Here is a 15891-nt window from a genome sequence, read left to right on the forward strand (position 1 = left end):
AGTTTTGTTTGATTCCAGCCATTGTCAGCTTACAGAGAAAAAAGGAATTTTTTCTCTATCACAATCTATACAAAAGTTATTTTACTCCAACTGATGGGAGGAATAATACCCTTTTTGTATACAATTTCTGCCTAAGAACATTTGAAGTGTCCCCATAACCACATACAGTGGAATAAATGCAATTTCTTTATATCATTTTGCAGAAAACCCTTTGAAGTTACATAAAAAGCTGCTGTTTGTGACAAATATTGTTATTTATGTAGTTTTTCATATGATGAAACACCAAATTTTATTTTTTATGTTGTAAATACTGTCTTTGATAGTGTATAACTCTGGTTCTGGGTGCTCTAGCAGACTGCAGACAGTTCTGGTTGTTACCAGCAGCAGACAGTAAACACCCAAAAAAAGAATGAACTCTTTATCATGTCGCATTCAAAAGTTATTCTCATTTTACTAAAGGGTGTGAAAATACATTTTTCATATAAATATAAATTTTTTGTTTTGCACATATAATAAATAGCAAGGGATTATATATGCACACAACCAAAGAAAATGCTGTGAATGGACTCATTGTTTAGAGTAGGACCTAAAATAAAAGATGGTGTATCATTTGTGGCTATATGTGCTATCTGAGGCAGTCCACACTCAAGTTTCACATATGTTTACAAAAGACCATTTTTTACCTTATTATTCATTCGATGATTGTTGGATATGTGTTGATATTAGAACAAAAATAACACTGTAGCCTTATTCCTGAGAGTGAGAGCTTTCATTTGATATAAGACTTGCCCATGTTTGTCATTTTTGAAAAATATGAAATATGTGAATATTATATGATATCAAAAAATATTGGGGGGGTGATAGTGTAAATTAAGTGTAAATAACTTTCTTACAGTAAAAGATATGTCAAAGTGATGCATATCTGCAGAAAGTAGAGACTAAGCTTTCAAACAGTATCTCATATGTGTTACTGGGGTCCATGACGGAGCATCAAAGATTAAAAGAATATTTTATATTAAGTCAAAATACAAAATTCTGGACCCGGGACAGGGTCCTCAGGGTTGAAGAGGTTAACCCTTCAAATGAAGGGAACTCCAAACATTCTACAGTGTTATCATCTATTGAAACCTGTTGAGTGGCTTTTCTTTTTAAAACCACATTTACACAACTTATAAAGTCCTAATGTTGGCAATATTTTACTATCTGTATCTTATTGTTTATAAAATATTCTTAGCTGGTCTTGTTTTCTTATCTGGGCTTTGTTTGCCAAAATATCTGTTTGCTGCATAAGAGTCAGGTGATATTTTTCTGGAATGTGGGATGGGGGTATAGGTTATTGTAAATTGAGGACAATAAGCTTGCCAGACAGTTTTGTGTGAATTCTGTGGAATGGGTGAATCATTTGAAATGTATAAATGTGATTGGAATTGATGTGCACCAAGATTAATAAACATGGAAATAATCAGTGTGCCACTAGCCAGGACTGTCTTATCTACAATGCGCATGATTTAATTTATATCATCTAAATTAGAAAAAAGTGACTTTGAGATGGAACTCTGATATATCTGATGTAGAGGAATGTGGTCCTCTCAACTATAAAAGAGAAATTAAAAACTTTGTCTGCCCGTATGTTGATTTTGTGGACATGACGCCAACAAAACCAAGCCATTCATGAACACAGACCTTGCCCCATGACAGGTATTACTGTCTGAAAAAGAATTTTATCAGTCTCAAGACTCTCCTTTCATATATCACTGGAGAACCTCTGAAGGTTTGCATCAGAGGACATGATCACGGCTCTGACAGATAATACCAATGAGTACAGTTTCCAAAAGAGAGGAGTTTTCATAAACAACAAAATGAGATTACTATCATTGATCATGTCTGTAAACACAGCTAAACACAGTAAATACCAGTTTTCTTTCAGTTTCTCTGGTTTTGTAAATACAATCTGAGCATATTTTTATAATAAATGATTTTTCATAAAAATATGGTTTGTCTGATTATGGCGTGTTGTGTGATTATGTATATGGATATATAGGATCCTATTATTGGGGTACATAAGCAGTACACCCTGCAGAATAACTCTTAGATGTTATTAACATTTGTTAAGACAGTGAGTGAAATCACAGCAATTCTGCTACACCATGTAACATTACAACATTTCCATAAAAACTTACCCAAATGTCAAAAATGTAAAAACCCATTGATTTTTGTATAAGAGGACTCCTACAACAACATATAAAAGGTTAAATATTTTTTCAAAGTTTTTTTCTCTTTTTGGGTCTTACAGGGTTAAAGAGAAAAAATAATAAAATACCAAATCTCCTAGCCAACAATTAAACCAAAATAACACAAAGCTAATAATTCCAAAAGAAACAAACATGAGCTGGCTAGGAAATTAATTCATAACATTGGGCAGTCAGTTTTACACTTGTACAGAATAACAAAAAAAAATCTATAGAGAACAGCGACTAGTCACTATCATCCAACAACCTTAACAGGATGAAACCAATCAAACACACGGTGGTCCCGAACATCAAACACCCCCATTCTTATTAGCCCAGAGACACCCATCCATGTGTCAGAATACACTTTAAAAATAAAATCTCACAACAAAGATTTAAACTGAAACTATTCACAATTATTTAAACGTAACCGGCACAGGCCCGTGGGTGGGCCCTAGGGGCGAATCTATGGTGGTTTTCTTCATCAAGTTATCATCAATCAAGTTATTAAAACAGTCAAAGTTATTGGGGGTTAAGGTATTAACTACTCATTTTAAATTAAAGTAATAAACCAATGAAGTGAACTGATCACAGTATGGTACTGAGCATTTGTTTTGTGTAGGCTAAGTTTACATTTTGCATTATTCCTTCTGTTCTTCACGTTTACAAAGATATGAAATCAGCTGAAGTAGTACCTTAGCAGTAATGTTTGACGAGGTATGTCATATCTGTGAACTGAATTAAAAAAGGGAAAAAAAGATTTAGGCTACAGAAATTGTTCAATTAATTGAATTAGAAACACTAAAAAATTACTTTCTTAGTATTTTTCTCTTGTTTTCAGTACAAATATGAAAACATTCTTAAGGTTCTACTTAACCCATTGGGAGATTTTTTACTTGTTTTAAGCACAAATTTACTTCAGTTTAATATTTTTGTCCTAAAGCTAGATTTTTTTCTTAAACTAAACTATATATATATATATATATATATATATATATATATATATATATATATATATATATATATATATATATATATATATATATATATATATATATATATGTTCATGTATATTACATTATAGTTTTTATTACACATTGTATGTCTATTACTTTTGACTCAAACTAAAATCCTCTTTTGCTTTGTATGTGTGTGTGTGTGTGTGTGTGTGTGTGTGTGCCTTCAGCTGACACAGATGAAGACTGGAATCTGGAGTCCGATCATGAGCCACCACATTCAAAATAAACAAGTATTTTGTTATAATGTGACATGTTTCACAATTTTTGGTAAAATTGGGCCAAAATGCATTTGCTATTTAAACAATGTGACCGTAAACTGATAATTGCGCCGGGTTCAAACTAGCAAAAGACACTTGCTTTGTGTATAATAGGGCCCTACATCTATTTAAAACTATTTAACCAAAGGTAAAAATATCAGGAGGCAGATGGTACAGCACTGTAAGGCTATATGTCCTGCTGTGAGCCAGTATGTCATTGCAAGAATCAACATGCTTTTAAATATCTCTCTACTACAGTGGTTTTCAATCTTGTCCTAGGGGACCCACTGCCCTGCACATTTTGCATGTCTCCCTTATCTAACACACCTGATTCAGATCATCAGCTCATTAAGGGAGAGATCCATGAACAGAACTGGGTGTGTCAGTTAAGGGAGACATACAAAATATGCAGAGCTGTGGGTCCCCTAGGACAAGATTGAAAACCACTGCTCTACTATATATTTTGGCACTGGAACCTATAAAGATTTATCACTGATTATAATATTATAATAATGTCATGAACATCTAAGATACAGTATCAGAAAATAATTTGCTCAAAATATGGGTGAATATTTTTTTTTAAAGTGTTTGGTATCAGCAAGGTGCTGATATTTGGTTCAGTATTTATTTATCCTTGTATAAGTATGTTTTTTTATTTTTGTGTTAAATAAATTACTGTCATATAGATTGGGTTTTGTTGTTTTTTAAATTTGTTGTCAGAAACAATCAGCACCTAAGGCTACAGTTCTTCAAGTGCTTTCTAACCAACATTAAATTAATGGTGAGAAAGATGCACCCCGTTAAAAAACAGCAGGGTCAAAAGTAAGACATCTGATAACCCGGAGCTCAAATTAGTGTCCGTTCCACTAACACTAACCCTCTGAGTTACATGGTCAATTGTGTTTTGGACGGTTGATGTTTCTTACTGGTACTGTGTGCATTTGATTTTCCAGAGAATCAAAACTTACATTTCAAATTAATACAATTTGGAAGTCATTCTCAAGGGACACGCAATTGGCAAAACCTATAGCTTGAAAGCTCTGTGCTGTTTGAATAAAAGCATTTGCCAAATACACACATATAAATGTACCATACTAAACAATACATTCTAAAAATGACTGGGTTGTGTTGACCCATGTTAGGTAAACATTGGAAAAAACACACCACTGGGTTAAAATTGACCCAATGCTGGATTGTTTTAACCCAACTGCTGGGTTATTATAATCCAGCATGTGTTTTGTCCATTATTTACCCAACATCGGTCAAAAACAACCCAGCCATTTTAAAAGAGTAGTTAGTGTGACTAGCAGATTCTTTTTTTTTTTCTTTTAATAAATATCAAATACCTTTCAGATCAGACCAGTAATCAGATAAAAACATTTCATTCTTATAAAACATTTGGGTCGCTTTAGTAAATAGAGTGCAGAGAAATCAACATCTAAGTCGGAAAATGGTATAGTTGGCTCCTTTCAACTTTTGTTGGGATAAGAAAAAAGGATAAGACAAAAATTACAGTTAACATTTATCAATGCTGGGTTTTAACCCCAAATGATGGGTTGTTTCAGATTGGGGTCTCCAATCTTTTTTTGAGCAAGGGCTACCACAATAGATAAAACAATCTGGGCTACTTATTTGATATACGTAGTTTGCTCAAAACAAGTAAAACTTTATTTTACTTGTTGATATGATTTATTATTGTCTAAAATGATAATTTACCCAAAAATGAACATTCTGTCATAATTTTCTCAGTCTCATGCTGTTAAAAAAAACTTGTATAAATTTCTTTTTTCTGATGAACCTAAAGGAAGATATTTTGAGGAATGTTTGTAATCAAAGTTCGTGAGCCCAATTCACTTGCATAGTATTGTTTTTCCTATTATGGAAGTCAATGGGGCTCACAAATGATTTGGTATACAAAGAAATGTATATAGATTTGCATAAATGATGACAGAATTTAAATTTTTGGGTGAACTATCCCTTTAAAATGTGAACATACATAAACGATGCCAAGCTAATATAAAATATGTAATAAATAAATATTAAATTGAGGCTTTTAGTAGAATGTGCTGGCGGGCAACCCATGGGCACCATGTTGTAGACCCCTGCTCTAGATGATTTTCATATCTGTCATAACATTTACTACTCTTTGAATTGTATCTCAGATGTGTCTTTCTGTGGCAGAAATTCCCTTAACCCTTGAACTGTCACATGTGATAGTATGGCTGAATCTGTTATGTAACTCATCGTCTATCGCAGACATCCCAGTGAGACATCAATGACAACATTTCCTACTGTAGACGGGAAAGTTTTTATGTGGTTTGTTTTTATATGTGGTCCTGTCTTGTGTTTCCCCCATCCAAGTCTCTTATTTTGAAGTAATGTCTTTATCTGCCATGTTTGTAGTTCTGTGTAGTTCCTTTGTGCATTGGTCCTCGTGTTGATTGTTTCCCAGGTGTGTCCTGTTACCTCATTTACCCTTGAGTATATATAGCCCTTTTTTTCTATTGGCTAGCAATTTCCTTGTACTGAATTTAAATATGACAGACATACGGATATCTCTAAATAAAGAGTAGAAATTGTCCTTGGGGTTTTCAAAAACTAATAAATCTAATGTTATAATTTCTCTTTAAAATTTTCTAGGGACTCCAGAAGCCCCTGGAGGTTTGTGGACTGCAGTTTGAAAACCCCTGCTCTTAACAGTAGTGCTGTAGCTAATTGTGCATAGTGTGCACTTACCTTGTAACTTATTATAAGTACCTACTAATTAATTATTAAATCAGTATGTTCTATATAGCATGCATGCTGTAGCATCACTCAAGAAAGAGGCATTTTCTGAATAAAGGGGTATTTGCATGTCATGCACTGATGCACATGCCGGCCTTTTCAGAGAACTTAGAACATGAATGATATATTTTTTCTATGTTTTTTTTTTTTACAATTTCCTGTTTTCTGTAACTTCTATTAGTGCCTTATATGTATTAAACTGTTTATATTATGTCTTTATTGTTTGTTATAAAATGAATTTTTTTGCGGGCATGCGTGCCTCAGTGCCTCAAGGGCAGTTCTCCCTGTGCCAGTGTGGGTTTCCTCTGGGTACTCCAGTTTCCTCCCACAGGCCAAAAAACTATGCAAATAAAGGTGAATTGGAGATGCATGTTTATGGATTAATTTGGATGAAGCAACTTGTGCATGGATAAACTAGTTCTCGCCATGAACATAGCAGGCTGGATGGTGGAATGGCATTAAGAATAAACAAAACAAACAAGCAAGCTTCTTTGCAATAAATTCAAAACTGTAAAATGCACATAATACATTTAAGAGTTTAGAAGCATAAAACATCTCTGTCTGATGCTTGCAAACAAAGAGCTGATAATCATTCTATGAATTATGATGTTTATCATTTACATATCTGTTTGAAATGCCACAACTGTCTAATTGTGTAAATGTAATCAATTTTTATTGGATATTATTTTGTTTTTAATGTCTTTGTTTTAAACTGTAATTTGAATCTTAAATATTTTAGGAAAATGTAATTGGTTGTATATCATATTATTGTAAATGGAGATACAAATCTATAAAAATTTTAAATTTAAGTAATAAATAGAATGAATGACAATGTGGTGATAGCAGTGTGTCATCAGAATGGTGTGACAACAGTCACTGACATGATACACTTTGGTCATTTTGGGCTGGCATGCAATAAACTGAATGTCCTCATCGCAACTTTTATGAATAAGACAACACAGTAGCACAAGAGAGTTTCTTGGAATGGAAGATAACTTTGAAAGAGCTCTGAATGGGTGTAAAGGAGTACAGGGATCCAAAGAAGTTGATATAGAGCGACCCAGACGAAGAGAGAGTGACAATAGGACATGTTGGCAATGGTTGGTCAGCCTTGCGCTATATGCATCTGCGCTTGGGCTGGTGAGTCTGTATGCTCATTAACATTTTTTGCAATATTTGTTATGTGTTTTCTCTTTACTGCCTTATGTGTATTGACCTCCAGAACATAATAAGTAATAAATATATCTCTACATATTGAAATGTTTGATCAGGGAGTGTTTAGTAAGTATAGCATTCATGTAAAGCTTCATGATTTCTATCATACTTGCAGTAAAAACACACATTTGAACTTAAACGGGTACCTGTCAAGGTGTTATTTATTTATTTATTAACTTTTATATTTCATTTAGAAAGTTAATATATTAAAAAGTTGTCATTGAGTCTATTTTTCACATGCACCTGATTTTTGTGAACTCTGACCAGCAGATAAGATAATGTGAGGTTATAGTAATGTGGTTATATAAAGGATTTAGTGCATGACAATAAAACAAGACATATTTTTCTCATTGATGTGTTTTCAGGGAATGGCCATCTCAGTATTAGGACCTACCCTTGAAGATCTGGCTACTAACGTTAACAAAAACATTAGTGATTTGTCTTATATATTTGTGGGCCGTTCATCGGGATACGCTGGGGGCTCTTTGATAGGAGGTATCCTGTTTGATTTTGTGAATCCACATTTGTTGCTGGGTACGGCTCTTGAACACAAACCCCTTTAAATATTTAAATGTAAAGTTTTAAACTGTGCATCAGAACCACTCACCATAACTGAATCATCTCTGCAGGCTTCTCCTTATTGGTGACAGCATCTGGGATGTTTGGGACTCCATTCTGTAAAAATGCTTGGTTGCTCACTGCTCTGATATCCAGTGTAGGTGGGTCAATGGGAGTTATAGACACAGGTAAAGCCTCGTTTCTTTTCACAATCAAATCTGACCCTGCCTGTAAAAACCCAGCTAAAGTCATTTTTGCGATTTACTGTTTTCTAAAATCATCCTACATAATGTAAAGAACATTCTGTGAAAAACGTAACCTTGATGTCTTTGACTAAATCAAAAAATGATTGAAATGAAAGTTCAATTAATAATTGAAATCAAATTTGATGCTATCTCATAATGAGATTAGGAGACTTAAGCCTGCACTGAAAAAATTGTGAAAAAATGGCAGCTGTGGTTGCCAAACAACTTTCATAAAAATAAAGGACACACGTAAACAACTTTGCATACATATAAAAGTGGAATTTTTTCATTACAGCAAACTTTTGCATATTTCACAAATTCTTAACGTAAAACCATCATAATAACTGGTACAGTAACAAATGTGAGAGGAAACCTAAGTATTTAAATGTAATATCAGCAGATGTGTGTCACACAATGAATTGTGGGAATGTCCTTTTACTGTTTTTCACGGTAAATTTTACAGTGACTTGTATTTTTAATAGTGCTGAGCAAAGATTAATAGTGATTAATCGCATACAAAATAAAAGTGATTTTATGCATAATATATGTGCGTGTACTGTGTCTAATTATTATGTATATTTAAAGGATAATTCCAGTATTTAACACTTTGAGTCTCATTTCATTCCAGGTTGGGGGTTGGACGTGGGGCCAACAACCCCACTCCGGAAAAAAAAATTTTTTACAGATTCGCGAACAAGAAATTCAAACGTAACTAAGGCCCTGGGGAAGGATGGACCCACAGCTGGAGAAAGTATGACGCCTAGTAGGGAAAGCCTCTTGGAAGCTACTAGGCCGACAACCATCATCTCTACCAGAACCACCACTAACATCGGAACATGGAATGTCAGAACCATGTTTGAAACCGGCAAAACAGCTCAAGTGGCAGCAGAGATGAGACGTTACAACATAGATCTTCTGGGAATCAGTGAGTCTAGGTGGACAGGCGCTGGCCAGAAGAAGCTAGCCACAGGGGAGCTGCTGCTGTTCTCAGGCCATGAGGAAGCAAACGCACCTCACAGCCAGGGAGTGGCCCTGATGTTGACAAAGATGGCACAGAGAGCACTCATTGGATGGGAGGCACATGGCCCACGGATCATCACTGCCTGCTTCCGCACAACGAACAGGAGGATCAACATGGATATCATCCAATGCTATGCCCCAACCAATGAGAGTGAAGAAGACGTCAAAGAGGATTTCTATAACAAGCTACTAACCATCATCCAGGCATGCCCAAGACGAAACATCATCATCACCATGGGTGACTTCAATGCCAAGATCGGCAGTAACAACCAGGGATATGAGGAAATAATGGGAAAACAAGGCTTGGGAAAGATGAATGAGAATGGTGAGAGATTTGCCAACCTATGTGCCACTACCAACCTAGTCATCGGCGGGAGCTTCTTTCAACACAAAAGAATACATAAGGCTACCTGGGTGTCACCAGACCTGATGACAGAAAACCAGATCGACCATGTCTGCATAGGAAAAAAGTTCAGAAGATCTCTTGAAGATGTACGTGTCAGAAGGGGAGCAGATGTTGCATCTGATCACCATCTCTTGGGCGCTCGTATAAAGCTCAAGCTGAGGCGGAACTGGACAGGGCAATTCAGGCAATGCCAGAGGTACAACATCAGTGCTCTGAAAGAAACAGACAGGCTAGAAGTTTTTCGAAGCACACTCTCAAAAAAGGCCCAGATCCTTCAACATCGGACCGAGACAGAGACCATAGATGAAAAATGGCAGAGCATTAAAGAGGCAATAACATCAACATGTCAGGAAGTGCTAGGTAACAAGACGCAGGGGCAAAAAGAATGGATCTCAGTGGGGACCTTAGAAAAGATCCAGGAGAGGAAAAGGAAGAAGGCAGAAATAAACAACACCCGTACACGTACTAGAAAAGCCAAGGCCCAAAAGCAGTATTCAGAAGTAAATAGAATAGTTAAGCAGAGTATAAGGGCAGACAAGAGAAATTACATGGAGACACTGGCAGTAGAGGCAGAACATGCGGCTCAAAATGGTAACATGAGAGAGCTGTATACCAACATCAAAAAGCTCTCAGGAAAATTCAGCCAATCAGAGAGGCCAGTTAAGGACAGAGAAGGAAAAGCTATTCCAGGGATAGAACAACAAAAGCATAGATGGGCAGAGCATTTCGAGGATCTCTTGAACAGACCTTCTCCATCGAACCCAGTAAATATCCAACCAGCTAGATGTGACCTTCCTATCGTTTGTGATGTTCCATCGAAGGAAGAAATGTATAAGGCCATCAAGCAATTGAGAAACGGGAAGGCAGCTGGGCCAGACACCATTCCTGCAGAAGTTTTAAAAGTGGACGAAGTGACCACTGTGGAAATGCTCTATCCTCTATTCCAAAACATCTGGGAGGAGGAAGACATCCCAACAGAGTGGAAGGAGGGCTATCAAATCAAGCTCCCAAAGAAGGGTGACCTTAGTTCCTGCTCAAACTACAGGGGGATAACACTGCTGTCAACCACAGGCAAGATATTTAATAGAGTCCTCCTAAACAGGATAAAAGATGCGGTTGACCCACATCTCCGAGACCAACAAGCTGGCTTCAGGAAAAGTAGATCCTGCACTGACCAGATAACAACCCTGCGGATTATCCTGGAACAGTCCTTGGAGTGGAACTCACCTCTCTATGTCAATTTTATTGACTATGAGAAAGCATTTGACAGTGTGGATAGGGAGACCATCTGGAGTCTGTTGAGACACTATGGGATACCAGCAAAGATTACTAACATCATTAAGAACTCATATGAAGGAATGACATGCAGAGTGGTACATGGCCAGCAGCTTACTGATGCCTTCCAAGTACGAACAGGGGTGAGACAAGGATGCCTGTTGTCGCCCTTCCTTTTCCTGTTGGCAATAGATTGGATTATGAAGACCTCAACTGCCCAGAGGAGGAATGGCATCCAATGGACACCTTGGACACAATTGGATGACCTCGACTTTGCTGATGACCTGGCACTCCTTTCCCACACCCAGCAACAAATGCAGGAGAAGACCAATATCATTGCAACTCATTCAGCAAGCCTTGGACTCATTATACACAAAGGAAAGAGCAAGATCATTAAAGTTAACAACAACAACATGGCCCCCATTATGCTAGAAGGAGAAGCACTAGAGGAAGTGGAAAGCTTCACTTATCTTGGCAGCGTAGTCGACAAGCTGGGAGGGACAGATGCGGATGTGAAGGTGCGGATTGGAAAGGCAAGGGCAGCTTTCCACCAACTGAAGAATGTCTGGGGATCCTCCGAGCTGCCTAGGAACACCAAGATAAGGATCTTTAACTCCATGATAAAGCCTGTTCTACTGTAAGGAGCAGAGACCTGGAGAACAACAGTCACGACCATGAAGAAAATTCAGTCTTTTATCAACACCTGTCTTAGACGAATCCTAAAGGTACGCTGGCCAAACACCATCAGTAACCTGGAGCTGTGGCAGCGAACAGGACAGCAGCCTGTTGAGGAAGAGATCCTCCAAAGACGCTGGAAATGGGTTGGCCATACCCTCCGCAAGCCTGCATACAGTACAGCAAGACACGCCCTCTTTTGGAACCCACAAGGGAAAAGAAAGAAAGACAGGCCAAAGAACAGCTGGCGCCGCGACCTGGATGCAGATGTGAAGAGGTCTGGACATACATGGGGACATTTAGAGAAGCTGGCCCAGGACCGGGACGACTGGAGAGCCCTTGTTCGTGGCCTATGCCCAAAGTTGGGCGCTAGGCGTAAGTAAGTAAAGTAAAATTGGGCTGTGACCTTGCATGAGACCTTAAAGATGAGCACTCTGTCTTTCAAGGTGGCAGCCTCAGAAGTTCGCGAAGAGAACTGAAATGAGACGGTCTAACCTTCGGACGACCCATTATTGGCGTCACCTGATGCACGCTCCTGTCAGCAGGACATAGCGGAAACGTTTCTGACTTATTAAAATAAATATGAAATCAGAAAAATATTAATTTAGTTTAGAAAATATGTAGATTAAACTATTCAACAGTATTCAACAGTATATTACATCAATCGACCTTAGAAATATATGCATCATAAAAATAAAAATATTAACACAAAACATAACTTATAATACTAAAACAGTGACAAGAAAATGTTTTGATAAATACACACTTTTATTTAATAAGGTTTTAATTGTTTATTTTAGAATATCCAGCCATTATATCCAGCCGTTGCAGGCGCGCAATGAATCTTGGGATATCCTCGGCTGTTAAGGATCCATTCATTCTATCCTTAACAGCGCGGAGAAATGAGGACGCATTTTGAGGCTTCATTCTAAGCATAGACAGTATAAGAAATGGACACAGCGACCCCATTGGATTCAACGGAGACAAGTGAAGTCAATTAGAAGCTCGCACTTCCTGGGTGTCGAGCGTACTGCGCAGACTCAAACTGAGCTCAATGACGTGGATGTCACGTGAGCAACCTGTCTGACAATTGTAAGTCTTCTAATAGCCGTGCCACGGGAAATCTGAATCACCTACTGAATCTTGCACATTTTGGTTAGTATTCTGATTCATAATCTCCCTTGACTTTATGCCTTCACGTCCACCCGATTGCCTCATAGTCAGTAAAAGATTGCCTGTGAGCTTCTCTCCCAGTCCATACCGTAATTTCTCTACTGTGCGACAGAAAGTCGCAGGTTATGACGCAATCGTTAGCCTATTTTTACAAAAACTGCTTCTACTGGGACATAACGTAAGATACATGGTAATGGAGCCTTTTATACATTTTCGTGTTTCTTTAGAAATAATTAATGGACAAATGGAGTCTTTAAACGTCTCAGATGTAAAGTTATTCGCTGTCAAAGTGACGCCAAAATGAATGGGAGTCAATGGGATGCTAACAGCAGATGGGTGTTCGCTAAGCAATGGCGGCGTCCAGGGAAGCTTCAATAAAATATGAAACCCTGCCCCCCTGATTCTAAGCATCCTTTGAATTGGGATGTCCTTACCAGCCTCAAGTCGCGCTGCTGTGACGCAATCGGTCTTAAAATACGTCCTTAGAAGGTCCGGCCTTTGAATTGGGACACAGCCCGAGTTCCATTCAGCGTCCTTGTACGGCAAAGTGTTTGTCGCCATCAAGTGGTCGGGAGTGTGCTGACGCGGAATATAGAGCCGAAGTATATACGCGGTTGTGAGGTATCTGAACAAATAGTTCCACTATAGCAAATAACACGTATTGAAAATATACATTGTGCAGATATATTTGTTTTTAATCATCAACAAACACCACAAACAACTTGGTAAGTAGCACAGTTTTGAAAATGAACGTTAAGTGTTGGTTTAATGACATGTTTGTTCATGGCCATTGACTTCCATTCTGAAGCAGTCAAGAGACGCTTCTAAACGAGTCAAAAACTCAAGACACGACCCATTGTCAAAATTTCTGTGTCCATCACTGTAGTTCATCCAAAACAAACCAGAAATGAGACTCAAAGTGTTAAATACCGGAATTATCCTTTAACCATACACACATTCATATATTCATTTCAGAATTGTTTTATTTATATATTTAAAAAAATTATTTATATTTAATATAGATTATATAAAAAAAAAAAAAAAAAATATATATATATATATATATATATATATATATATATATATATATATATATATATATATATATATATATATATATATATAAACATGTAAATGTTTCTTAAATACATACATGAATGTGTGTGTATTTATTTATACATAATAATTAGACACAGCAAACACTCATATATTATGCCAAAAATCATTTTTAATTTATCGCGATTAATCTTTGTCCAGCACTAATTTTTAACTTACAAAAACAAAATTTGAACAATATTTTACTGTAAAAGTACATGTATAAATGCTGCTAAATGTTATAGAGATTTTCATCATAAAATACAAGGTAATTCAAACCTTTGTCTTTCAAAACATTTACATATTTTAACGTACAATTAAATGTAATGTTTTGATAAATCTATTAGAGTTTTATGTAAAGGTTTTCTTTAGACTTAACCAATTAACCAATTACCTTACCATTTGTCATATTTTGTTTGTTAAAATTACAAGTAATTTTTACAGTGTGCATATCACAGACAGAGTCACAACTGTATCTGTTGACAGCAGTCTGCCATACTATAGAGATGTTGACAGTTTAAGCAAATGCACAAAATGTATTACACAGTGTGAATAAGCAAAAAATTGCATTGTGTGAATCATGTTGTAAAAATAGGTTGAAACACCTTAAAGGTGCTGCTGTAACTTGAACTCTCTGGTCATTTTCAGGTGGTAATGTTGTCATATTGGAGACGTGGGGAGAGCAGGCTGGGCCTCACATGCAGGCTTTGCATTTCAGCTTTGCTATTGGAGCTTTTGCCTCCCCAATAATAGCCAAGCTGCTGTTTGGCGACAAGCCAGGCAAAAATCTCCTCACTGATGCTTCATCTGAAAACTCATCCATTATCATCCCTCCATCCTCCCATTCCACAAGATCAATTCCAACTTCAATGTGGGCCTATATTGTAATTGGTGCATTTGTTTTATTGGTGTCACTCTTCTTTTTCATCCTTCACTTTCGCAGTCCCCCCATCTCAAACCGGAAAAAGACACTTAATGGAAAGCAGATGTTCTCCAAACACCACAATATTCTCATATTCCTGCTCTCTATGTTCTTTTTCTTCTATGTTGGAAGCGAGGTGGCATACGGCTCTTTTATATTCACATACGCCAAAGACTATGCCGGTATGGATCAGACAAGGGCAGCAGGGCTAAATTCACTCTTCTGGGGAACGTTCGCTGCCGGACGAGGTTTGGCCATCTTCTTTGCGGCTTGTCTTCGCCCAGGCACCCTGATCTTGCTTAGTCTCGTAGGCACTACGGTTTCGTCACTGCTGCTTCTGCTTTTTAGCAAAAACGCCCCTATGCTCTGGACCTGCACTGCTCTGTTTGGTGTCTCTATGTCGACCACCTTTCCCAGCGGGATTTCATGGGTGGAGCAGTACACGACGGTGACGGGGCGATCAGCTGCAGTGTTTGTGGTGGGAGCAGCATTCGGTGAGATGGTCCTGCCAGCTTTGGTTGGCTTTCTTCTGGGTCTGGTGCAGAATCAGCCGTTGTTGATGTACATGGCGTTCGGAGCATCCATCTTCACATCAGTTCTCTTTCCTGTCATGTACAAAATAGCTTCGCAAGGTAGGGTGCCGGGCAAAAGCAACAAAGATGACAATGAGTACCGCCAAACCCCACAAGACAATGTAGAGGAGATACAGGAACCAAACAATAAAAATGAAGCCACTTAATTTAAAGATTTTTCCAGTTTGAAAAATGTTTAGTTTAAGTTTTAATGTCACTTCCTGTTTTAAGTATTGCTCATGCTGTTCTGTCAATAAACACAGTGTCAGCTCTTCAGCATACTCCATAGCCCAGCCCCTGTGTTTACGACTGTCCATATCCAGATCCATAAACAAGCAAAGAAAGACTGAAATATTGAACTATATTAGGAAATTCAGCCCTCTGCCAGGAACTGAACAATTGCTGGTTGAATCATCTACTCCATATCAGCTTGAAATCTTATTATAC

General features: G+C 37.4%; 1 protein-coding gene across 1 annotated transcript; it reads left to right on the top strand.

The window, feature by feature from the left end:
• Nucleotides 1-7272: 7272 nt before the first annotated feature.
• Nucleotides 7273-15611, top strand: LOC135745480 (sodium-dependent glucose transporter 1-like). The gene is made up of 4 exons (XM_065263788.2): nucleotides 7273-7428; nucleotides 7869-8037; nucleotides 8133-8249; nucleotides 14599-15611. The coding sequence occupies exons 1-4, from the start codon at nucleotides 7273-7275 to the stop codon at nucleotides 15609-15611; spliced, it is 1455 nt and encodes a 484-aa protein (XP_065119860.1).
• Nucleotides 15612-15891: the final 280 nt, after the last annotated feature.

The sequence above is a fragment of the Paramisgurnus dabryanus genome, chromosome 12 (assembly GCF_030506205.2).
Source record: "Paramisgurnus dabryanus chromosome 12, PD_genome_1.1, whole genome shotgun sequence".
In the NCBI taxonomy this organism is placed as follows: Eukaryota; Metazoa; Chordata; class Actinopteri; order Cypriniformes; family Cobitidae; genus Paramisgurnus; species Paramisgurnus dabryanus.